Source organism: Bos taurus, chromosome 12, assembly GCF_002263795.3.
Source record: "Bos taurus isolate L1 Dominette 01449 registration number 42190680 breed Hereford chromosome 12, ARS-UCD2.0, whole genome shotgun sequence".
Lineage (NCBI taxonomy): Eukaryota > Metazoa > Chordata > Mammalia > Artiodactyla > Bovidae > Bos > Bos taurus.
In genome coordinates, this window is record NC_037339.1 from 72,253,151 (window position 1) to 72,279,374 (window position 26,224).

At 44.2% G+C, this 26,224-nt stretch overlaps 2 protein-coding genes across 2 annotated transcripts in view; both read right to left on the reverse strand.

Moving 5' to 3' along the window:
* Nucleotides 1-11,981, reverse strand: part of LOC112449109 (ATP-binding cassette sub-family C member 4-like) — a 67,533-nt gene extending 55,552 nt beyond the window's left edge. The window contains 4 exon segments of the mRNA XM_025000208.1: nt 4,054-4,095; nt 4,098-4,253; nt 7,641-7,737; nt 11,974-11,981. Coding sequence (XP_024855976.1) covers nt 4,054-4,095; nt 4,098-4,253; nt 7,641-7,737; nt 11,974-11,981 — 303 coding nt within the window.
* Nucleotides 11,982-13,327: 1,346 nt separating this feature from the next.
* Nucleotides 13,328-26,224, reverse strand: part of LOC104969875 (ATP-binding cassette sub-family C member 4-like) — a 125,903-nt gene continuing 113,006 nt past the window's right edge. The window contains 2 exon segments of the mRNA XM_059892175.1: nt 13,328-13,597; nt 20,765-20,848. Of these exon segments, the coding sequence (XP_059748158.1) occupies nt 13,328-13,597; nt 20,765-20,848 (354 nt within the window).

The following is a 26,224-nucleotide window of genomic DNA, read 5'->3' on the forward strand; positions in this document are numbered from 1 at the left end:
TTCACTCTCCTCTTTCACTTTCATCAAGAGGCTTTTGAGTTCCTCTTCACTTTCTGCCATAAGGGTGGTGTCATCTGCATATCTGAGGTTAATGATATTTCTCCCAGCAATCTTGATTCCAGCCTGTGCTTCTTCCAGCCCAGCGTTTCTCATGATGTCCTCTGCATATAAGTTAAATAAGCAGGGTGACAATATACAGCCTTGATGTACTCCCATCAAAGAAGACAGAAATAGATGGAGCAATATACCATGTTCATAGATCAGAAGAATCAATACAGTGAAAATGAGTATACTACCCACAGCAATCTATGCTGCTGCTGAGTTGCTTCAGTCATGTCCGACTCTGTGCGACCCCATAGACGGCATCCCACCAGCCTCCCTCATCACTGGGATTCTCCAGGCAAGAACACTGGAGTGGGTTGCCATTTCCTTCTCCAATGCATGAAAGTGAAAAGTGAAAGTGAAGTTGCTCAGTTGTTCCCAACTCAGCAATCCCATGGACTACAGCCCACCAGGCTCCTGCATCCATGGGATTTTTCCAGGCAAGAGTACTGGAGTGGGGTGCCATTATTCAATGCAATCCCTATCAACCTACCAATGGTATTTATCACAGAACGAGAACAAATAATTTCACAATTTGTATGGAAATACAAAAAACCTCAAATAGCCAAAGCAATCTTGAGAAAGAAGAATGGAACTGGAGGAATCAACCTGCCTGATTTCAAACTATACTACAAAGCTACACTCATCAAGACAGTATGGTGCTGGCACAAAGACAGAAATATAGGTCAATGGAACAAAATAGAAAGCCCAGAGTAAATCCATGCACCCATGGACACCTTATCTTTGACAAAGGAGGCAAGAATATACAATAGAGGAAAGACAATCTCTTTAACAAGTGGTGCTGGGAAAACTGGTCAACCACTTGTAAAAGGATGAAACTAGAACGCTTTCTAGCACCATACACAAAAATAAACTCAAAATGGATTAAAGATCTAAATGTAAGACCAGAAACTATAAAACTCCTAGAGGAAAACATAGGCAAAACACTCTCTGACACAAATCACAGCAGGATCCTCTATGACCCACCTCCCAGAGTAATAGAAATAAAAGCAAAAATAAACAAATGGGACATAATTAAACTTAAAAGCTTTTGCACAATGAAGGAAATTATAACCAAGTTGAAAAGACAGCCTTCAGAATGGGAGAATATAATAGCAAATGAAACAACTGACAAAGAATTAACCTCAAAAATATACAAGCAGCTTATGCAGCTCAATTCCAGAAAAATAAATGACCCAATCAAAAAATGGGCCAAAGAACTAAACAGACATTTCTCCAAAGAAGACATACAGATGGCTAACAAACACATGAAAAGATGCTCAACATAACTCATTATCAGAGAAATGCAAATCCAAACCACAATGAGGTACCATCTCATGGTGGTCAGAATGGCTGCTATCAAAAAGTCTACAAACAATAAATGCTGGAGACGGGGTTGAGAAAAGGGAACACTTTTACACTTTGGGTGAGAATGCAAACTAGTACAGCCACTATGGAGAACAGTGTGGAGATTCCTTAAAAAAATGGAAATAGAACTGCCACATGACTCAGCAATCCCACTGCTGGGCATATACACTGAGGAAATCAGAATTGAAAGAGACATGTGTACCCCAGTGTTCATTGCAGCACTGTTTGCAACAGCCAGGACATGGAAGCAACCTAGACATCCATCACAAGATGAATGGATAAGAAAGCTGTATACATATACACAACGGAATATTATGCATCTATTAAAAATAATGCATTTGAATCAGTTCTAATGAGGTGGATGAAACTGGAGCCTATTATACAGAGTGAAATAAGTAAGAAAGAAAAACACCAATACAGTATATTAACACATATATATGGAGTTTAGAAAGATGGTGATGATGATGTTCAAGCTGGTTTAAAAAAGGCAGAGGAACCAGAGATCAAATTCCCACATCTGCTGGATCAATGAGAAAGCAAGAGAGCTCCAGAATAACATCTATTTCTGCTTTATTGACTATGCCAAACCCTTTGACTGTGTAGATCACAAGAAACTGTGGAAAATCCTGAAAGAGATGGGAATACCAGACCACCTGACCTGCCTCTTGAGAAACCTATATGCAAGTCAGGAAGCAACAGTTAGAACTGGACATGGAACAACAGACTGGTTCCAAATAGGAAAAGGAGTATGTCAAGGCTGTATATTGTCACCCTGCTTATTTAACTTATATGCAGAGTACATCATGAGAAATGCTGGGCAGGAAGAAGCATAAGCTGGAATCAAGATTGCCGGGAGAAATACCAATAACCTCAGCTATGCAGATGACACCACCCTTATGGCAGAAAGTGAAGAGGAACTAAAAAGCCTCTTGGTGAAAGTGAAAGAGGAGAGTGAAAAAGTTGGCTTAAAGCTCAACATTCACAAAATGAATATCATGGCATTTGGTCCCATCACTTCATGGGAAATAGACAGGGAAACAGTGTAAACAGTGTCAGACTTTATTTTTTGGGGCTCCAAAATCACTGCAGATGGTGATTTCAGCCATGAAATTAAAAGACGCTTACTCCTTGGAAGGAAAGTTATGACCAACCTAGATAGCATATTCAAAAGCAGAGACATTACTTTGCCAACAAAGGTCTGTCTAGTCAAGGCTATGGTTTTTCCAGTAGTCATGTATGGATGTGAGATTTGGACTGAAGAAAGCTGAGTGCCGAAGAATTAATGCTTTTGAACTGTGGTGTTGGAGAAGACTCTTGAGAGTCCCTTGGACTGCTAGGAGATCCAACCAGTCCTTTCTAAAGGAGATCAGTCCTGTGTGTTCTTTAGAAGGAATGATGCTAACGCTGAAACTCCAGTACTTTGGCCACCTCATGCTAAGTGTTGACTCATTGGAACAGACTTTGATGCTCAGAGGTGTTGGGGGCAGGAGGAGAAGGGGACGACAGAGGATGGGATGGCTGGATGACATCACTGACTCGGATGTGAATTTGAGTGAACTCTGGGAGTTGGTGATGGACAGGGAGGCCTGGCATGCTGCAATTCATGGGGTCGCAAAGAGTCGGACATGACTGAGTGACTGAATTGAACTGAACTGAAAGATGACCCTGTATGCGAGACAGCAAGAGAGACACAGATGTAAAGAAGAATACTTTTGGACTCTGTGGGAGAAGACGAGGGTTAGATGATTTGAGAGAATAGCATTGAAACATGTATATTACCGTATGTGAAATAGATGGCCAGTCTAGGTTCAATGCATATGACAGGGTGCTCAGGCCTGGTACACTGGAATGACCCTGAGTGATGGGATGGGGAGGGAGCTGGGAGGGGGTACAGGATGGTGAACACATGTACACCCATGGCTGATTCGTGTCAATGTATGGCAGAAACCACCACAATATTGTAAAGTAATTAGCCTCCAATTAAAATAAATAAATTATTATTTTTTTTAAAAGTTGTGGTTCTCAGCCTTGCCTGGTAAGAAAGAAGGATGGGAACTAACTCCAAAGTCTACCATGTATCAGGTCCTTTGCACACGCTCCCTCTGATCTATCACAAACCTTCCCACAATGAGGCAAAATAATATTATCAGTCACCTGCAGTGACTTTTCCAACATATGGGGAAAGTAGCTTATTTAATGTAGTCATAGCAGCACTCAGTCTAAGGGGGTCTTCACATTAAGCCTCTGGATCCATAAGGGAAGCTGGGGATCGCCAGAGCAAGTAGGACATAACTATGGTAAACTGATGAGTTCTCATATTAGTGTGAGCCACATACACCCAGGAAGTCATAGCAGTGCACCCACTCCTGGTCTCCATAAGATTCTCCATCCTACACCAAAGTAGAATTCCAAGCAGGCTTTCTCTCTTCCTGCTCTTCTAACTCTACCAATTCCATGGAATAAGACTTTGGGAACCTTAGGGTCTACTTTAGGACAAATGAAGATACAAGCAGAGCTGACTGAAGGTCCATAAGGCCACCAAGAGCAGACAGATCAGAGCGTATTACAGGATGAGAAACTCACATCTTGGTCCTCTGGAGCTGCATATTTCAATGAGGGTCTGGGACAGACTGCTGAGACTGAACCAAAGAGTTGGAGATCAGAGTGGGAGCTTCTAGAACTGGAGATGGTTCATATTGATCATTCCCCTTCTCAAAAAGGGAAAAAATATCTACACCAGAACTCAGGAACTCAGAGTAAGTCCCCCTTTTCACCATTTTTCCCTGAAATTAAAAAAAAATTTTTTTAGAGGAATTAATTTACATTTGATAATATTAAACCAACCTAAATACTAATCAAAAAAAGTTATCTCGTCTTAAATTATGATTTAAAAAAAAAATGATCCCTGGGTCTAGAAAACTTGTGGAAAAATCTAATTCAGTCAACTCAACACAGAACTGAGCATTGTGTTCTCTGCCAAACCCTATGTTAATGCTGGGGGGTGTAAAAGAAATGTGTGCTCACATGTCAAAAATGGAGGCTCCTTGACATAAATACCCTGGGCATTTAGGGAAACAAGAAGCAGAGAAGTTGGTGGGAAGACCAGCACATTTTTTTTAAACAATATAGGAATTGAGAGAAGCTTCATGTGACAAGCAGAATTTAAAAAAAAAATAGTCAATTGGGGAGAATATTCTGGGAAAGAAAATTAAACTTGACCCAGAGGTGGGCACAAGCACATGTGCATAGGTAAGGGTCATTCAGCAAAACTTTGCTGACTGCTGTCATAGTATCAACTGCCCCATTTGGATAAGACATGTGGAAACCAGCTCTGGACAGAGAACCCATGAGATGCATCTCCATGATCTGTACAACTACCTCCACACACTCCGGGAGTTCCCAACTGAAAATTCATTATACCACCTGTTAAAGTAATTAAACAAGGAGGTCATGAGGCTCTATCTAAAGCCTTGCCAGTCTGTGCCACAAAGCAAAATCTAAGCCAGAATCAACACACTTAGATCCAAGAAAAAACTTGGGAACAACCAACCAGGCTTCCCCAAATCAGGTAACTGCTTAAGCTACAGCCAATCTAATCATGTTCTTTGAACACATGTAACACATCCTTGGAGAAGAAAATGGCAACCCACTCCAGTGTTCTTGCCTGGAGAATCCCAGGGATGGGGGAGCCTCATGGGCTGCCATCTATGGGGTCGCAGAGAGTCAGACACTACTGAAGCGACTTAGAAGCAGCAGCAACAGCAACACATCCTTGTATGGTTTCCCTCCTTTACAAAGTCATATAAAATAATGTGCAGATGTTTTCATTATTTTCTGATCCCATGAAACAAGACTCAGCTGGTTCACTCAACGGGAAATATTAGGAAAAAAATCCCAGGATTCAAAACTCATCAAATGAGAGTAGCTGTGGTTGAGGCAGGTCAGGTGGAAGAAGGTGGCCCAGGTCTAGGACCCCTCTCACCTTATGCCCCGAGGTGAGCCACTGCGAAAAACCCAGTGAATCCTTTGGGTACCATCTGATACTGTAGAACTAGAAAATTATGCAGGATATAGTGTGTCTTGTTCCACTTGGGAGACAAAATTCATATACATCTTTAATGAAATAACCACTCACCACTTCATATGTGTAATATGCACAATGAAATGACTGGTAGTACAAAGACAGGAATTTCACTCAGCAGCCAAGCTCTGACAATCCCGAGGGGATGAGGGGGCAGCCATCCCCCTTTTGCTGTGAGAGATGGACTAGACAAATAGTAAGGATGGACCCTAATCATGCAGGGGTGCTATCAGTGGACAAAGATTTATTTTGTTAGTACTAGGCTTGAGGGTAGTATCCCCAAAGGAAGCAATAAGGGGACCCTAAAATACCTAGGGACTGGCTAAATATGTTATTCTTTGCTCACTGGGGTTTACACTCTTGAATCACCCACCCCCTCTGAACATGAAATCAACTGCTTTCAACCTTGAAAACCTTAGCTCCACCTAGCGGAATGGAGAGGAGTCGACACACGGAACTGCTTCCAGAGAGAGGTACTGCATTTTAGAGGTACTGCATCTTTTTAGAGCGAAATTTCATTTCATAAGTCAGGGATCTGACCAAGGGTCTGTGGAACAGTCAGGGGTTAACAGAGGTGCTGAGAACCAGAGGCAAACTAGCCAAGGAGTGAAGCATTAAACCAGCTCTAAGTCTGAACAGTTATCACTAATCTCCACCCCACCCCCAATCATGCTAGGAGCTGTGGATTGGATGGTTCCCCCTCCTCAAAAAGATAAGTTCAAACGTGACACCTGTGAACATGACCTTATTTGAAAACAGGGTCTTTGAAGATGTAATCAAGTTAAGATGAGGTCACATGGAGCAGGGTGACTCTGCATCCAATACAACTGATGTCCCTATGAGAAGGGACTCAGACACAGGGACAATGGCCATGTGACATTAGAGACCACAGCACTGCAGCTGGAAGTCAAGGAACGCAAGGAAGCCTGGTGAAAACCAGAGGCTGGAAGGAAGGATTCTACCCTGGAGTCTTCAGGGAGAGCACAGCCTTACCAGCACCTGGATTTGGGACTCATAGCCTCTAGAATAGGGAGACGATAAACTCTGTTGTTTTAAGTCACCCAGTTTGTGGTACTTTGCTATGGCAGCTCTAGAAACTGATACTCTAGCATGAGCCCACCCTTCTGTCTTCTCAGCTTTATAAGACTTGTAACTGCTTCTGCTTCTGCCCCTTTAGTGACCATCGGAGGAATCTTTCAAATCCCACATCACTCCTCTGCCCTGGACCATCCAAGGCTTCCATCCCACTTTCGGTTCCCCTGCCCAGTGTTTGGAGACCAGCTCCCTCCCATCCCCCAGCTCACTGTCCTCAGACATGCTGGTCTTCCTGCCATTTCTCCAATATGCCAGGTCAGCTCCTTCCTTAGGACCCCCTTCTCTAGACCCCCTCCCCCAGGCGACAGTGTGGCCCCCACCTTCATGTCACTTAGGCCCCGTGAGGCACCAGCTCCTCAGGGAAGGAGCCAGGATGCCACCCTCTTTGTCAGATCCATCCCCATAAGAACAGGAGCCCCATAAAATCAGGGCCTTGTCCTCCTGCTGTACAGACTCCCATACATATCGGGCACATAAAGACCTGGCACAGAGACCAGCAACTGGGGACACTTACAGAGTGGTCATCTCTGACCTGGGTGCTCGGCTGCCCAGCCTCGCTTCTGGTGTTAATGGAAGATGCTCTTTAGGCAAACTGCACAGAACAATCGCATGGGTACAAACAGGTCTTAGTATCTCTAATTTCCAAGTAGTACACTTTTGAGTTATGTTGTGGAAGAGGAAAATAAAAAGTTCTAAATAAAATGGTGCCATTATCCCTCACAAATTTCATTAGAACAGTGATGATTCAATAACCCTGTGTTTTTACTTTTAATACACTTTAGGGTTTATGTGGCTTAGAGTATAATAGGGACATTTCTACAGGTCTTTGGATTCATCCCCTAAGGCGTGAACACCAGCTCTGAGAAGAAGGGGGTGAAAAACGGAGGGAGAAGAGGATGTTTACCATGAATCCAAGGAGAGTGACCTGCGGGGAAGTCTGTCCTTAAACACATCTGAGTCCTAGCAATTCCCCAGACTTCTAGAAACTACTTACATCTTTCACTATCAGAATCTGACTTGTATCTTCTAGGTACTGCAACTGATGAGTCACTAAGATTGTGATTTTCTCCTTCAAAACCTGGCGAATACACCTACAAATGTGAAAGGTACAGGATACAAAAACACATTAATGGGGGTGCTTCAAACTGGAAACTTATATTTTGAAAACAGTGTGACAAAGACCACACAGCAGTCAAAAATCTTTAGTTTAAATACCAAATCAATAATAAAAATTAAATAAACATAAATCAATTAATCTGACTAGGTTCTTAAATTTATCAATAGCAAGCTTGAACCTAAATCTGCTTAAAACTTCTAAAACAGAATCCAGTGAAGGAGGCACCAAAAGCTTTTTTTTTTTTTCCCCCTAAAACTCAGCTTAACAATTATTTACATGTTTCATAAAGAAAAACAACTGAGCAATACTGAGATTCCAAAATTTGACTGAACTAAAAGACTATCTTATTGCTATGTGGGAATTTAATATAAAAATGTGTACATTCTTAGATAGTTTTTAGGTGATTATTTATAATTAATGATGTAAATATTAGCAACAAAAAATTAATAGATATTTGGTAATCTTTGTCAGAGTGTGTTTTCTAGATACTTCTTCCCAAATAATATTAAACAGTAAATTAATGCCAGCATGGCCTCCATCAGTCTCTACAACATTTTCAGTCCCATCCAGGAAGCAAGTCTTCTTTCAATAGGACTGAACAACTTTCAAAAATAAAGATAAAAGAACGGAATTCAAATGGCCCAAATCACAGTGGAAATCACCCCACGGCTCAAGTTCAGTTCAGTTCAGTTGCTCAGTCGTGTCCGACTCTTTGCGACCCCATGAATCACAGCACACCAGGCTTCCCTGTCCATCACCAACTCATGGAGTTCACTCAGACTCACGTCCATCGAGTCAGTGATGCCATCCAGCCATCTCATCCTCTGTCGTCCCCTTCTCCTCCTGCCCCCAATCTCTCCCAGCATCAGAGTCTTTTCCAATGAGTCAATTCTTCGCATGAGGTGGCCAAAGTACTGGAGTTTCAGCTTTAGCACCATTCCTTCCAAAGAAATCCCAGGGCTGATCTCCTTCAGAATGGACTGGTTGGATCTCCTTGCAGTCCAGGGGACTCCATTTCTCCATACAGATGGCTAACAAACACATGAAAAGATGCTCAACATCACTCATTATCAGAGAAATGCAAATCAAAACCACAATGAGGTACCATTTCAAGCTAGTCAGAATGGCTGTTATCCAAAAGTCTATAAACAATAAATGCTGGAGAGGGTGTGGAGCAAAGGGAACCCTCTTACACTGTTGGTGCGAATGCAAACTACTACAGCCACTATGGACACAGTGTTGAGATTCCTTAAAAAACTGGAAATAGAACTGTCATATGACCCAGCAATCCCACTGCTGGGCATACACACGGAGGAAACCAGAATTGAAAGAGACACGTGTACCCCAATGTTCATCACAGCACAGTTTGTAATAGCCAGGACATGGACACAACCTAGATGTCCATCAGCAAATGAATGGATAAGAAAGCTGTGGTACATATACACAATGGAGTATTACTCAGCCATTAAAAAGAATACATTTGAATCAGTTCTAATGAGGTGGATGAAACTAGAGCCTATTATACACAGTGAAGTAAGCCAGAAAGAAAAACACAAATACAGTATCAGTTCAGTTCAGGTGTTCAGTCGTATCCGACTCTTTGCGACCCCATAAATCGCAGTACGCCAGGCCTCCCTGTCCATTACCAATGCCTGGAGCTCACCCAAACTCATGTCCATTGAGTCTGTGATGCCATCCAGCCATCTCATCCTCTGTCATCCCCTTCTCCTCCTGCCCCCAATCCCTCCCAGCATCAGAGTCTTTTCCAATGAGTCAACTCTTCGCATGAGGTGGCCAAAGTACTGGAGCTTCAGCTTTAGCATCATTCCTTCCAAAGAAATCCCAGGGCTGATCTCCTTCAGAATGGACTGATTGGATCTCCTTGCAGTCCAAGGGACTCTCAAGAGTCTTCTCCAACACCACATCAAAAGCATCAATTCTTTGGCACTCAGCCTTCTTCACAGTCCAACTCTACATCCATACATGACCACTGGAAAAATCATAGCCTTGACTAGACGGACCTTTGTTGGCAAAGTAATGTCTCTGCTTTTGAATATGCTATCTAGGTTGGTCATAACTTTTATTCCAAGGAGTAAGCATCTTTTAATTTCATGGCTGCAGTCACCATCTGCAGTGATTTTGGAGCCCCCAAAAATAAAGTTTGACACTGTTTCCACTGTTTCCCCACCTATTTCCCATGAAGTGATGGGACCGGATGCCATGATCTTCGTTTTCTGAATATTGAGGGTTAAGCCAACTTTTTCACTCTCCTCTTTCACTTTCATCAAGAGGCTTTTTAGTTCCTCTTCACTTTCTGCCATAAGGGTGGTGTCATCTGCATATCTGAGGTTATTGAGATTTCTCCCGGCCATCTTGATTCCAGCTTGTGCTTCTTCCAGCCCAGCGTTTCTCATGATATACTCTGCATAGAAGTTAAATAAGCAGGATCACAATATACAGCCTTGATGTACTCCTTTTCCTATTTGGAACCAGTCTGTTGTTCCATGTCCAGTTCTCACTGTTGCTTCCTGACTTGCATATAGGTTTCTCAAGAAGCACGTCAGGTGGTCTGGTATTTCCATCTCTTTCAGAATTTTCCATCGTTTATTGTGATCCACACAGTCAAAGGCTTTGGCATAGTCAATAAAGCAGAAGTAGATGTTTTTATGGAACTCTCTTGCTTTTTCAATGATCCAGCAGATATATACTAATTCATATATATAGATTTTAGAAAGATGGTAATGGTAACCCTGTATGCGAGACAGCAAAAGAGACACAGATGTATATAGAACAGTCTTTTCGACTCTGTGGGAGAGGGCATGCGTGGGATGATTTGGGAGAATGGCATTGAAACATGTATACTATCATATATGAAAAGAATCACCAGTCCAGATTTGATGAATGATACAGGATGCTTGGGGCTGGTGCCCTGGGATGACCCAGAGGGATGGGTAGGGGAGGGAAGTGGGAGGGGGGTTCATGATGGGGAACACATGTACAACCGTGGCAGATTCATGTCAAAATATGGCAAAACCAATACAATATTGTAAAGTAATTAGCCTCCAATTAAAATGAATAAATTTATATTAAAAAAGAAAAAATATATATCCTTTTCTAAAATTCACAATTACCAATAGCCATAATGTACTACTTCTCTTACACTCTAAGCTCTACCTGTGTTCTGAAAACACTAAAACCCCAGTGAGGTCATTTGTATAAAGACAATAAGCTAGGTACTTGTATCATTTACAAATTTAGAAAGCAGATGAAATAGAAGAAAAGCAAAAACCCAAAAAGAAAATGAAAACTCAGTTTTTCTCTACAAGGTGGGGCTTGTCTCTCAACAGCACTTCCTGCCTTGACTCATTTCAACTTTCCCAGGACAACGAGTGGGGGACACAGGGAAATCACTAAGCTACCTCAGATTTTACACATAGGATGGCAATCATGGTCAACATCTAACTTCACAAAGTTTGGACCCCTTTAAAAAGTTAACACTGAAGGAACAATGCCAATAGGAGGAGTGGCTTAAAGCAGAAGCCAGCCTCCACCTTCCATCAGAATTACCTGGAGCTTGTTTAACCCCATCCCCAGAGTTTCTAACTTTACAGAATTGGTCTAGAAGGAGCATGGGGAGATGTGCAGTTCTAACAAGCTCCCAGGTGAGGCAGATGCAACAGGTCTGAGAGCCATACTCTGAGAACAGCCACCCTAAAGCTTGATTATAGAGACATTTCACATGCATCATCTCCAACAGCAAAATTGTTAAGAACTTCCCTTGAGAAACTCCATCTATAAGACCAAAGGTGTGTTTGGAATCACCTTCTCCCTGCATTTAAGAACAAGAATGCAAATAGAAGCAGCTCAGAACAGCAGTTACATCCACAACACAGGCTCGGAGGCCAGACTATCCCATATGGGATCACTCTCTCCCTACTAGCTGTGTTGGTAGGCAACCTACTCAACCTCTTAGGATGTGGGGCAGAATGGATACATGTTTATATATGACTGAGTCTCCTTTCTGTGTACCTGAAACTATCACAACATTGCAAATCAGCTATATTTCAATTATAAAATAAAAAGTTTTTTAAAAATTACTTAACCGCTCTGCTTTAGTGACTTCACATGTTAAATAACAGGTAATAGTACCTCCCACTCCAGCAGAAAAAGTGGAAATTGGTACCTACCCAAATCAATAAGAAGTCCTCACATTCCCATTTCCACGCACATACATTTTGAAAATCTACAACAGAACATGCCTTGCCCAGGGGAGTTCCTTGCCCTATCTGAAGTTAAGGAGAGGTGTCCCTACTTTGTTAATGTTTATGGTGCTTGTTGTTTAGTCAGTAATCATATCTGACTCTTCTGCAACTCCATGGACCATAACCTGCCAGGCTCCTCTGTCCATGGGATTTCTCAGGAAAGAATACTGGTGTGGGTTGCTGTTTCCTCCTCCAGGGGATCTTCTCCACCCAGGGATCAAACCCACATCTCCTGGTATCTGCTGTGGCAGGTGGATTCTTACCACTGGGCCAACAGGGAAGCCTATACCCATATTTTTTCTTCTTGACCCTCTTTCCTTAAGGGCCACCAAATGGCCAAGAGATGTAGCCACACACATTGAATACACCACCATCAGAACAAGCAGAGAAGCTTCTGTTTCCTGGGGCCCTCAAGGCCCTCCCATATTAAAAAAAAAAAAGAAATATCAGAATTTGTGAAAAGATGAATGGTTTGGGGTCCAGAAATGAAAGACATAATAATCACCCAAGTGTGATTAAACCCAAGGCCCTCCCATATTAAAAACAAAAAAAGAGAAAGGAAATATCAGAATTTGTGAAAAGATGAATGGTTTGGGGTCCAGAAATGAAAGATATAATAATCACCCAAGTGTGATTAAACCCAAGGCCATCCCATATTAAAAAAAAAAAAAAGGAAATATCAGAATTTGTGAAAAGATGAATGGTTTGGGGTCCAGAAATGAAAGATATAATAGTCACCCAAGTGTGATTAAACCCAAAGGTTCCAGCCAACCTAGTTAGTGGTCCCAACTACCAGATGGAAAACTTTAGTTAAGAGCTTCATCTCTCTGAGCCGCTTTTCATCCGTGTTTCCTCCCAGCTCAGGGATCCTTCTGTGGTTTCAGGAACAAATGATTCCTGGTCAGGACCACCTGCATCAAAGGTGGTCCTGCACTGCTATTACCACCTGCACTGCTTCTGCAAAGCTTATAGTTGCAGATAAGACCCCACAGGCTTCAGGGACCCCATCCCCAGGGTGACTCTCAAAGGTGGAAGCAGAGACATTCACAGTAAGGAAAGGGGCTGGTCAAATACATCTTCCAGTCGTCTCAATGTATCCCAAGTAAAAGCCAAATGGATTCAAAAATCATGTTCCTGTTCATTTTTATCTACCCTTTGGTAGAGTTTGCAGCCCAGTTGGGGAACGAGGGCGCCTGGGGTCCCGAGCCCCGTGCTGTGCGGTTCCCCCACCGCCTCCATCAGCTGCACCTGCAGCCTCGCCTCACACCTGCGTGTGGCCCCGGCTGCCCCCACCCCACGCCCTCAGCCCGCGTCGGGCCAGGCCGGCAAGATGCAGCCGGTGTCCCCGGAGGAGAAGCCCAACTCGCTGCAGGACGCGAACTTCTGCTCCCGGCTGTTCTCCAGGTGAGCCCCGCCTAGGCTGTGACACCCCAACGCCTCAGGGCCAGTGCCTGACGCTGCGCCTTGCAGGGGCTGAGGGTCGAGGTTCAGGGAGATGGAGCGCTTTCCGATGGCTTCTTGTAGCGGGTGGGGTCTCTCCACGCCGGCCACGGGGGTCCCTGTCTGCGCCCTCTGAGGTGAAGCGGCGAGAAGGGGTAGCAGGACCCAGGAGAGAGACCTGGTGGCGGGGCTCAGGGTCTCCCTGCCTTGCAGCTCGTCTTGTCACCACCCTCCTATGGCCCGGGAGCAGGAGGGGTGGCGGAAGGAGGAGGCAGGGAGGAGGAGGCTACCCAGCGCGGGGGTCACTGCCAGCGGGAGAAGGACCAGAAGAGGGAAGGGCAGGCTGCAGCAGAAACGCCCCTCAGCTGTGGTGAAGACCCGGAGAAAGCTGGCAGAAGGAGATAGCAGCCTGCCCTCTGGGCACGTTGCCCTCATCAGGACCAAAAAAGCGCTGTGGAAAGGTCTCCAACTGGAATGGGGCAGGACCCTGGGGGGCCTTCCTGGGATAGACCCCCACCCCACTGCGAGATACCCTGAGCTAGTGGCCTGTACTGGTCAGTGGAGGTGAGCACAGATGACCGGCACAAAGCTGCCAGGCTACTGAGATGACAGCCCCAGGCTCCCTAGTGTCTGTTCTACTGCGAGGCTGGCCCTGAGGAATCCTGTTTTGAAAAGAGGAGGGAAAAGGAAAGACCACAGCACATCCTTCTCCTGGCATGAAGGACAGTTACTCAGCAGTGACCTGATGCACAGAGAAAAGGACATAAGCAAGAAGTCAATGTTTACTCTGTTTATCCCTCAAATAAATAAATTTTAAATGAGGTAATAAGCAGGTATCAGTACAAGAGGGAAATAAATGACTTCAAACTTTTTTCCCATATATGAAGCCCATATGAATATATGTAAAGAAAATAAATGTATTCAAAATTATTATTCTGGAATGAATAAACAAAGTATGTTATAAACATACAATGGAGTATCATTCAGCCTTAAAAAGGAAGGAAATTCTGACACGTGACTGCAGCCATGGATGAACCTTGAAGACTGTGATGTTGTGACTTATTACAATACTTATTTAGTCTTCATGCTGTTGCTGGCACAGAACTCCTGAAACCCTTAGGTGCTCTAAGAGTGAAAAAGTATCTTTTGATAATTGTAACAAGCTCCTTTCAACTACACCTGAGTTTTAGTGAATGCATCTGTTTGTCAGAAAAACCGAACAGCTGATTAAAGGGTTGGCGCTTTCAGCCCCACCCCACCCCCTCTCTTCAGGGAGGAGAGGGACTGAAAACAGTTCAATTACCAATGGCCAATGCTTTAAATACTCTTGCCTAAGTTGATTCTATGCTTCTATGAAGTCTCAATAAAAAACCAGTAGGATGGGGATCATAAAGCTTCCCAGCTGATGAACGTATGCAGGTGCTGGGAGGGTGACTCTCCTGGAGAGGCCTGGAAGCCCTTCCCCTCCCCCTACCTTGCTCTGCATCCCTTCCATCTGGCTGTTTCTGAGTAGAATCCTCTTATAATAAACTAGTGATCTAGTTGAGTAAACTGTTTTCCTGAGTTGCAAGCCACTCTAGAAAATTACCAAACCCAAGGAGGGGGTCATGGGAACCCTGATTTATGATCAATCCATAAGAAGAACAGGTAACCACCTGGACTCATTACTGACTCTGAAGTTGACAAGGGGCAGTCTTGTGGGACTGAGTCCTTAACCTGTGAAGAGGTCTAACACTAACTCCAGGCAGATAGTGTCAGAATTGATTTAAATTGCAGGACACAGTTGTGTCTGGAGAGTTGGAGAATTGGTTAGTATACACATGGTGTCCAGAAGTACTAAGTCACCAAAAGACAAATACTGTGATTCCAGTTATATGAGGTGGCTACACAAGTCAAATTCATAGATACACAAAGTAGAATGGTGTTTGCTGGGGGACAGGGCAGCGTGGCAAGTGTTTAATGAACACAGAGTTTCAGGTGGAAGATGAAAAAGCTCTGGAGATGGACTGTGGTAATGGTTGCACAGCAATGTGAATCTAATCAACACCCACAATAGTACATTTAAAAATGGTTAAAACAGTTCACTTGTGTTATGTATATTTTACCACATAAGGGAGGAGAAATTCATTTTTGTTTTACCCTTCTAGGCTCTCTGGCTGGGACCTGGGAAATTCAATTGATGTAAGACAGATGAACAAGAGAAAAACAGTTTATTAACCTGTGTGGCATGCATGTGAATGCAAGAAGTCTTTCATTATACAGACAGTTGTTGCTGTACTCAGATGTGTCTGTAAAAGTGCTTCATTTTTAAGAAGATTCATGGCAAGGACTTTTAACAAATACAGATTTCTGATAAGTTTCAAATCAAGAGCTAAACTTTGTAGTTTAACATAGTTCTAACAGAAAACCTAATGCCTTCATAAAACCATTAACCAAAAAAAAAAACTAGTTGCTGACTGAACTGGAGAATATGCTTATAAATTTCATTGTTTTTGTCTAAAATATTACTTTTTTAAGTAAGTGTTTTCCTAATATAAGACAAAGGATGAGATGGCTGGATGGCATCACCGACTTGATGAACATGAGTTTGGGTAAACTCCGGGAGTTGGTGATGGAAAGGGAGGCCTGGCATGCTGCGATTCATGGGGTTGCAAAGAGTCAGACACGACTGAGTGACTGAACTGAACTGAATATAAGAAAATCTGCTCTCTCAAGCTAATTATGACTTACAACAATTGGACAATTACATCGTTGTAAGTAGAATTAAAACACTTGTCTTTTCTTTCTACCTGATCTCTCCAAAAACTGGAAACTCTTAGGTTCCCAAAAGCTGTATCAGCTAAATAAGGAAGGCCACCTCCTAACAGGGACAACTCTTCCACCTCCAGTTGAGTCACCCATGTTCTCTGAACTCAGTTTCTCATCTTAAAATGGGTATTAAAAGTAATATCTGGGACTTCTCTGGTAATCCAGTGGTTAAGAATCTGCCTTGCAATGCAGGGGAGTCAGTTTCAATCCCTGGTCAGGGAACTCAGAGCCCATATGCCAGCAGAGCAACTAAGCCTGAGCGCCACAACTATTGAACCTGCCCGCTCCATATAAGAGAGTCCATGCACCACAATGAAAGATCTTGCAAGATACAACATAGGTCCTGAGTTCCACAAGAAAGCCAAAATTAAAAAACAAAGAGTAATATCTATTTCATGGAGTTATTGTTTATGTGAAAGTGCTTGTAATTTCTGATGCAGAAGGGATGTTCAATAAGTGGAGGTTATTATAGCAAGATATTTTATCAGAATATTAAATTAACTGTCCTTGCTATGGTATGAATGTTTGTGCTAAAGGAATGAAAATGGAATTCTTGAAGACCACTGGTGCTGGCATAAAGAGCACAGTCTGCAAGAAAACTTAACCAACTGAATTTTCCTCCAGAGAAGAGAGATTGAAACCCAAGTCATAGGAGAGCAAAGGCCTGAGGACCAGAGGCAGAGAGTTAGTGACCCCTGTCCCCAGTGGTCACCATCCTCAACATCTCAGGCAAGAACAAAGTCAGGGGGATACAGGATATGATAGAATCCCCCCAAGTACAGCTGGTGCCTTACCTCCTGCCAGAAGCCAGGTGAATTGGCTGCTTTGCGGAGGAGACTCCCATAGCATCATGTTGTGTTATAAGTGAAATAGAAAAACCTGATTTCCCACTTGGGGTCTGGGAAATTCAGAAAGGGGGAGGAAGTACGCTTACAGAGTCTGTGAGCCAGGATGAGAGAATGCCATAAAGGGAGATGAAGCATGTGCTATCCAGCAGGGGAGCAGATGACAACCCAGTTACATCCTTCCTTAAAAATCACACAGCAGAGTTGAATACAGGGAAGTGGGAGGAGGGTTCAGGATGGGGAACATGTGTATACCTGTGGCAGATTCATGTTGATGTATGGCAGAACCAATACAATATTGTAAAGTAATTAGCCTCCAATTAAAATAAATAAATTTAAATTAAAAAATAAATAAAAATAAAGGAAAAAAACCCAACACTTTGAGACTATCAAAAAACAAATAAATAAATAAGAACAGAAAACATTTTAAAAAACATATGCCCAGAAAAGTGGAAACCAGAGTTTACTAAAGTTTAAGAAACAACACTAGGAAGATAAATAAGAACTCTTGCTACAACTAAATCAGCTCAGTTCAGTCGCTCAGTCATGTCCAACTCTTTGCGATCCCATGAAACGCAGCATGCCAGGCCTCCCTGTCCATCACCAACTCTCAGAGTGCAGCCAAACCCATGTCCATTGTGTTGGTGATAACATCCAAACATCTCATCCTCTGTCCTCCCCTTCTCCTGCCCCCAATCCCTCCCAACATCAGAGTATTTTCCAATGAGTCAGCTCTTCGCATCAGGTGGTCAAAGTACTGGAGTTTAAGCTTCAATATCAGTCCTTCAAATGAACACCCAGGACTGATCTCCCTTAGGATTGACTGGTTGGATCTCCTTGCAGTCCAAGGGACTCTCAAGAGTCTTCTCCAACACCACAGTTCAAAAGCATCAATTCTTCTGCACTCAGCTTTCTTCACAGTCCAACTCTCACATCCATACATGACCACTGGAAAAACAATAACCTTGACTAGACAGACCTTTGTTGACCAAGTAGTGTCTCTGCTTTTTAATATGCTGTCTAGCTTGGTCATAATTTCCTTCCAAGGAGTAAGCATCTTTTAATTTCATGGCTGCAATCACCATCTGCAGTGATTTTGGAGACCAGAAAACTAAAGGCAGCCACTGTTTCCACTGTTTCCCCATCTATTTGCCATGAAGTGATGAGACCAGATGCCATGATCTTAGTTTTCTGTATGTTGAGAAAATTAGAGATACCAAGATTACATTTCATGCAAAGATGAGCTCAATAAAGGACAGAAATGGTAGGGACCTAACAGAAGCAGAAGATATTAAGAAGAGGTGGCAAGAATACCCAGAAGAACTGTACAAAAAAGATCTTCACGACCCAGATAATCACAATGGTGTGATCACTCACCTAGAGCTAGACATCCTGGAATGTGAAGTCAAGTGGGCCTTAGGAAGCATCACTGCAAACAAAGCTAGTGGAGGTGATGGAATTCCAGTTGAGCTATTACAAATCCTAAAAGATGATGTTGTGAAAGTGCTGCCCTCAATATGCCAGAAAATTTCGAAAACTCAGCAGTGGCCACAGGACTGGAAAAGGTCAGTTTTCATTCCGATCCCAAAGAAAGGCAATGCCAAAGAATGCTCAACTACCACACAATTGCACTCGTCTCACACATTAGTGTAGTAATGATCAAAATTCTCCAAGCCAGGCTTCAGTAATACGTGAACTGTGAACTTCCAGATGTTCAAGCTGGTTTTATAAAAGGCAGAGGAACCAGAGATCAAATTGCCAACATCTGCTGGATCATGGAAAAAGCAAGAGAGTTACAGAAAAACATCTATTTCTGCTTTATTGACTATGCCAAAGCCTTTGACTGTGTGGATCACAATAAACTGTGGAAAATTCTGAAAGAGATGGGAATACCAGACCACCTGACCTGCCTCTTGAGAAACCTATATGCAGGTCAGGAAGCAACAGTTAGAACTGGACATGGAACAACAGACTGGTTCCAAATAGGAAAAGGAGTATGTCAAGGCTGTATATTGTCACCCTGCTTATTTAACTTCTATGCAGAGTACATCATGAGAAACGCTGGGCTGGAAGAAGCACAAGCTGGAATCAAGATCGTCAGGAGAAATATCAATAACCTCAGATATGCTGATGACAGCACCTTATGGCAGAAAGTGAAGAATTAAAGAGCCTCTTGATGAAAGTGAAAGAGGAGAGTGAAAAAGTTGACTTAAAGCTCAACATTCATAAAACAACTAGATCTGCTTTATAATCAGGTTAGATCTATAGTCCCTATTCATCCTCCATGTTATAAGTGATACAGGAGAAGGAAATATCTCATCCTGGGAGACGTGGGAGTACCAGGGACCATTGTTCAAGTGAGGGTCTTTGGCTTCCTGTGGGAGAGAGTTGAAGTAGAGTGAAAATGGACTTATTCAGGAAGACACACACTCCATAATCAGAATGTTGACCCTCTCAGAAAGCAAGAGGACCCAGGTTTTTAGTTGTCATGGACTGGGTAATTTCATACAATAATCAGTGGGACAAATGTTCTTGCTATTCCAGGGAAGGGACAGGGATTTTCAAGAACTGAAGCACTGCACATTTTTGAAATGGAGCAGGACCCTATGGTCCTTGCTGCGCCCCCCTCCCCCCACCCCCGCCATGTCCTCTGTCTGCCTTTTGTTTGTGGAAAATCTTTAGCCAAAGAATAAGTTTAATCTCAAAAGTGAGAACATACAGAAGCAAAAGAAAACAGTTAAAAGAGACCAAATGATGATAATGTAGTCATTAAGCTCAACATTCATAAAACAACTAGATCTGCTTTATAATCAGGTTAGATCTATAGTCAAGGATCTTTTAATTCCTTCTCAAGGACTATAGATAATATTCTGAGCCATATCCTGTGAGCTGTCTTTTAGGTACTGAAAACCCCTCCAGGTAAAAGAAATACATGAGGACCGGACTATAGCCCTGACATAAGCTACCACAGTTCTGAGAATGGACCTTGAGAAATGGGAACAAACCAACCCTGAAACTGAAGAATAACTATGCTTAAAACAATCAAGATGACGTTAGTCAGACCACCAATTACCAGTTTCAAGATAACTGTCGGTGCTGACTCTGCTGTTTCTGCACATAACCCTCTCCCTCTGTCTATAAAAGCTCTTGTCTATTTGTTCTCAAGGAAGTGGGCAGTAGGCCTTTGGACAGGTGGTGCCCACCCTCCCCCCCACCACATACTGGCATCCAAAATAAAGTAAATGTTCCTTTCTACCAACGTGGCCTCTTTATTGGCTTTTAAATGGTGAGAAGTCTGACCCCCACTTGGGTATCACTTTTTGTCTTTCTATGGTCAGCTTTGGAATTATCACAGCACCTGTCACAGTGAGAGGGGATTGAATTTTAGTTTTATAAGGAAGGTGTAATGAGTTAGAGGTCAGAGGCCAGACCGTACTCAACACCATCTTGATTTTAGCTGGTTCAAGCCAGTTTTTGTGGGGTCCTATTTTTCTCAATATCTGTGCCCCTTTCTTTCCTGTCTCACAAGCATAGAAACACTATTTCCATAGTGACGAGGCCGTCTTAGTCTGTCATCTGGGAGTCCAGACCTGGTTCTCTGTGTATCTTTATGCCTATGTCCTTCCCTTGCCCATTTAAGCAATACCAGGTTGTCTTCCTCAAATGAAGGGCACCACAGACTCCCACTTATTTCAGGAGCAACATCAAGCCCCAGCGAAGAGCGATTTACCTTATGGGTAAAAAAACAAACAAACAAACAAAACTGATTATATCAATACCTTCCCTTTTGGATCTTCAGGCATAGAGGAGAAATCGATCTCTTTCTCTTCATCAAGATTATCTCCACGGGTAACAAAGGAAAGTCATTAATGGTAAGATGGGGCCCTTAATATTCCAGGAGGCTGAGGTGAAATGAAACCATCACCAGCAAAGCCCATAAACAATTCCCTGGGAGTAAAATTGGAATCTGGATAATGAAATAAAATGTTACCTTTTTTCTCTCCCTTTGTGCTGAGCCGAGTTTTACTTGCTCACAGGGTGCCTCATGCACCCAGCCCTTCAGACGAGACTCCCTGGTTCAAAATGGCTTCCCCAACACCTCAGCTCTGAGGGCCATGTGAAGTGTCTGTGCCCAACTCTGTGATTCAAGATGGTGGCCCAGGGGCCGTGTGCAAAGATGCTGCTGCTGCTAAGTCACTTCAGTCGTGTCCGACTCTGTGTGATCTCATAGATGGCAGCCCACCAGGTTCCCCCATACCTGGGATTCTCCAGGCAAGAATACTGGAGTGGGTGGCCATTTCCTTCTCCAATGCATGAAAGTGAAAAGTGAAAGTGAAGTCGCTCAGCAGTGTCCGACTCCTAGCAACCCCATGGACTTCAGCCTATCAGGCTCCTCCATCCATGGGATTTTCCAGGCAAGAGTACTGGAGTGGGTTGCCATTGCCTTCTCCAGCAGAGCTGCTGAGCCCAGCACTGTAAACAGGTGCCACAGGGAGCACAGCTGAACCTGTCCTGTGTGAACCCACCCATCCCCCAGCTGACAGGAATCACACACAGCAGTCCCAGGGGTGCTTTTAGAAGAAAGCCTGTCCTCTACAGCACATTTTATGGACACAAGCCATACTTGACAGAGGGGCTTCCCACGTGGCTCAGTGGTAGAGAACCTGCCTGCCAGTGCAGGAGACTCGCATGGGTCCCTGGGTCAGGCAGATCCCCTGGAGCTGAAACTGGCAACCCACTCCACTATTCTTGTCCGGGAAATCCCATTGACAGAGGAGTCTGGTGGGCTGCAGTCCATAGGGCTGCAAAGAGTCAGACGTGACTGAGTGACTGAGTACACACACACCTGGCAGAAGGAACCCCCTGGCCTTTGGGGTCTGACTCGCGAGGGTCGGTAACAAAATAGGAAGAAGTCAAACCATCTTTGGATTCCCTGGTGTCTCAGATGGTAAAGAATCCGCCTGCAAATACCCAGGTTCCATCCCTGGGTTGGAAGTTTCCCTGGAGAAGGGAATGGCCTCCCACTCCAGTATTCTTCCCTGGAGAAAATTCCATGAAATTCTGGTGGACTGTATAATTCGTGAAGTCACAAAGAGTCAGACACAACTGAGCGATGTACACTTGTTCACACTCTAGCGATGAAAGCAGCTGCCATTTGGGAAGAAATGAGATCTTTTGCCTCCAACAGTGGTTCTCACTTGGCCGAAGGGTGGAATCACCTGTGGCGTTTTAAAAAGTGTTGACGCCTGCCTCCCCTCCCCTGAGATTCTGATTTAACTGAGATGAGACTTCAGCACTGGGCATTTACAGAACTCCCCTGTATCCAAATTTACAAACCACTGGCCTTTGCCATACTGACGATATAAAGAAGTATACCTGGACAAGGAAACAGGGTAAACAGATAGAGTGATTCTGCAGAAGCAGGAGTATGCGTTTCTGTGTCTAGTGTGTAGATGAGGTTGGGATCTGTGACCCTCTCGCCCCCTGTGAAGCCTTTCTGGCTTCTCATTCCACAGCCTTTCCACACGGCTCATCTGGACACCTGGATTCTGCTGCCCTCTGGTGGTGATCTTTTAGTATGGCACAGTTGTCCCTGGAGGTTTCACACAAGCCCCACCTTAGTTCAGCACAACCCTCAGCACCTCACCCACCTCACCTACACCCTGTACACAAAAACGCACACTCCTGCTCCTGCAGAATCACTCTATCTATGTACTCTGTTTCCTAATCCAGGCACAGTTCTTTATATCCTCAGTATGTGCTTAGTGCAGCACAATCCTATGAGATTGCTGGGAGGGAAACCCTGGCAACTGTACACGCTGAGCAGCTCGGCAGTAACTTCAGGAGTTGCTCCCGCGCAGGGAAGCTCAGGTGGCCAAGCACAGGTCTGGCACATGCCTGTGACTGGAGCCTTCTTGTGCCTGGGGTCTGGGGGATGTGTGTGCTCAGTCACGACGACTCTTTGGGACCCCATGGACAGAGGATGGGATTTCCAAGGCAGTAATACTGGAGTGGGCTGCCATTTCCTCCTCCAGGGGATCTTCCCCTATCTGCAACTCTTAGGTCCCCTGCATTGGCAGGCAGATGCTTTACCACTAGCGCCCCCTGGGGGTTTGAGGAAATTGGTCTTATCCTCCAGTGACAGGTGCTTCCCTGGCTCAGTGGTAAAGAATCCGCCTGCCAATGCAGGAGACACAGCAATGCTGATCTGGATCCCTGGGTCGGGAATGCTCCCTGGAGGAGGAAATGGCAACCCGCTCCAGTATTCTTGCTTGGAGAATCCCATGGACAGAGAAGCCTCGTGGGCTACGGTCACAAGGTCGCAAAGAGTCGTGCATGACTTAGCACAGCCAGTGACAAGTGCCTATGATACCGAGCATCCGAAAGTTCAGAGATATAAGGTAACGAGCATCCCAATAAACAGCATCCGCCCCTTATTTTGCTCTGTGTGACAGGGTGTGTCTTTACTTAACTATCACGTTTAATTTTAATGCAAGCTCGTAAGGTATTAGGATCCCCATCTTACACACAAGAAAACAAACTCACAGAGCTTAAGGACCTTGAGCAACATCATTCGACTCCTAACTGACAGATGCAGCCTCTGTCCCAGCACCTCCCATGTCCCGGCAGGACCAGGAGGTCTCCCTGCCCAAAGACCGGCTCAGCAGCTTCAGCCTGACCCCCCAGGTGGGTCCGTGTGGTCCCTCCAGGCCCCTGCAGCCCCTTTGCTCCTATTGCCCCTGACTTAGGTCCTTCCTTCTGCAGGGCAGCCCCCGAGAGCCCCATAGTCAGCAGGAGGACACCCTTGCCCCGTTCTGGTAGCTTCTCCCTGCAGCCAGCTCCCTGGGGTGGGGTCAGGCCAGGTTGTGAGGAGAATTTTGAGAGAAACAGGAAGGTGTGACCTCATGGTGGGCACCTTCCTCTGATCTGGGACCTCCCTCTCTTCTCCTGATGCTTCTCGCCCCTCGGGTCAGCTCCTCTCCACACCCCCTATCCCTTACAAGTGCTCCTGTAGCTCTGCTGTGGATCAGAGTCACCAGGGGAGGGGTTAGGATGCACATTCCTAGGCTCCTGCCCAGAAGATTCTGACCCAGAGGGTCACACAAGTGGGGCCTGGGAATTTGCATTTTTATGAAACAGCCTAGTGGATTGGGATGCAGGAGGGTCTCTGAACACACTTTGAGAAGCATTTAACAGAACTGCCACTCATGTGTGAGCCCCGAGTAGAGAATGAAGCCCATCCTGTATGTTTAAATATTTAAAAGTCATAAATCAAGCTAACACACTGTCAGATACATCTTTGTAACCACCTGGCAGGCTGGGATTCCTGGACGCTGGAGTTTGGAGCCAGAAGGCAGGACAGCAGGGGGAGGGGCCGACCCAGCCCCCAGCCCTCCCCCTGCTCTTCCCACCTCTGGCTCTGACCCTCTTTGGGCCCTGAGGAATCTTCTGCTTAAGAAAAGGCACATATACCCAGCCTTCAAGTCCAAGCTCAGGCCATGGTTTTTGTGCACATAAACAGCTGAATCTTGACCACCTCTCAGGCTGGGAGATGGGCCCCAGGAGGGAGGCCTGCACTGGCACTGGGAGCAGGGATGCTAGGGTCCAGGTGCTCAGAACATGGCCTGGAGGGGGTGGGGCTCCAGGTGGCCACACCCCTTGGTCCTCTCTGGCAGCCTGCACCTGGGCAGGTGTGGGGGGGGGCGTGCAACCACAAGATGACCCAAGCAGGACCTCTAAACCAGCTCTTCTCAAACTGTACTGTTAGCAGGACTCACCTGGGATCCAGAGATTCTGAGTCAGTGTGTCTGAGATACAGACAAGATTCCATGTCCAGCCTCCCAGAGCAAACTGACGCTGCTGGTCCACAGGCCTCGCTTAAAACAGCAGAGCTCTGGGGCAGGGTGGGCAGAGTTTTCCCGTAAAGGACCAGGAAGTGTATTTCCAGGTTTTTGGGGCCTTATGGTCTCTGCTCAGAAAAACATCTACTTCTGCTTCATTGACTACACTAAAGCCTTTGTGTGGATCACAACAAACTGGAAAACTTAAGGAGATGGGAGTACCAGACCAGCTTAACCTGTCTCCTGAGGAACCTGTATATGCAGGTCAAGAAGCAACAGTTAGAAATGGACATGGAACAACTGTCTGGGTCAAAATTGGGAAAGGAGTATGATGAGGCTGTATATTGTCACCTTGCTGATTTAATTTATATGCAAAAGAATGTATGTATATGTATAAGTGAATCACTGCTGTACAGCAGAAATTAACACAACATTGTAAGTCAACTAGACTTAAATGAATTTTTAAAGAAACAAGAAAAAAAAAGCTAAGGGTATCATTAGGTTGATTATTAGTAATATTTACTCGGTTACTTGCTTAGTCTGGTGTTTGCCAGATTTTTCCACTTTAAAAATATAATTCTTCCCTAAAGAATTAATCTGAGAAGATATTTTGAGTCCATGAAAATTCTGTGTTTCCCCTAACCCCCAAACATTCACTGTATATTCAGCCAATGATGAAATCTGCCTGAATTATTTATGACAATTATGGCTGCCATATGGGACTTTTCTGTCAATCTGTTTAGATTTGTGAGTTGGCATTCTACTGCAAAAAAGAGCTTTCCCTTCCTCCTATCTATTTTCTGTCTTATCGGAATCAATATAAACTCATGGATTAAAAAAAAATTTTATTGCTGTGAAATGTAGGGTTTAAAAATCCTTAATCCTCTGTTTATCATTTTTCATGACATTTCTACTGTTATATAAACTACACCTAAGAGACTCATTCTTAGTCTAGTCTGCAAAATGTAATTTTAAAAATGCTTTTCACATAATGTTCTCCAGAATTAAATATGATTAGATTTTAGATCAAACACAGGTTTGGGATACCCAAAGGCACCTATTGGGATGGATACTTGTGAGCATGGTTGCTGAGTGAAAGAGTGAATTTAGTCAGAACCATCCAATGTAAACTTCATGTAAAACATTCTTAGTGTGTCTTAACCTTAGTTCTTCTTAACACACACACACACACAATCCCAGTTTGACTCCTAAGGCAAGTCGGATGGGCCTGAATTACAGACGGAGGTCTCATGGTGCTGGTCATG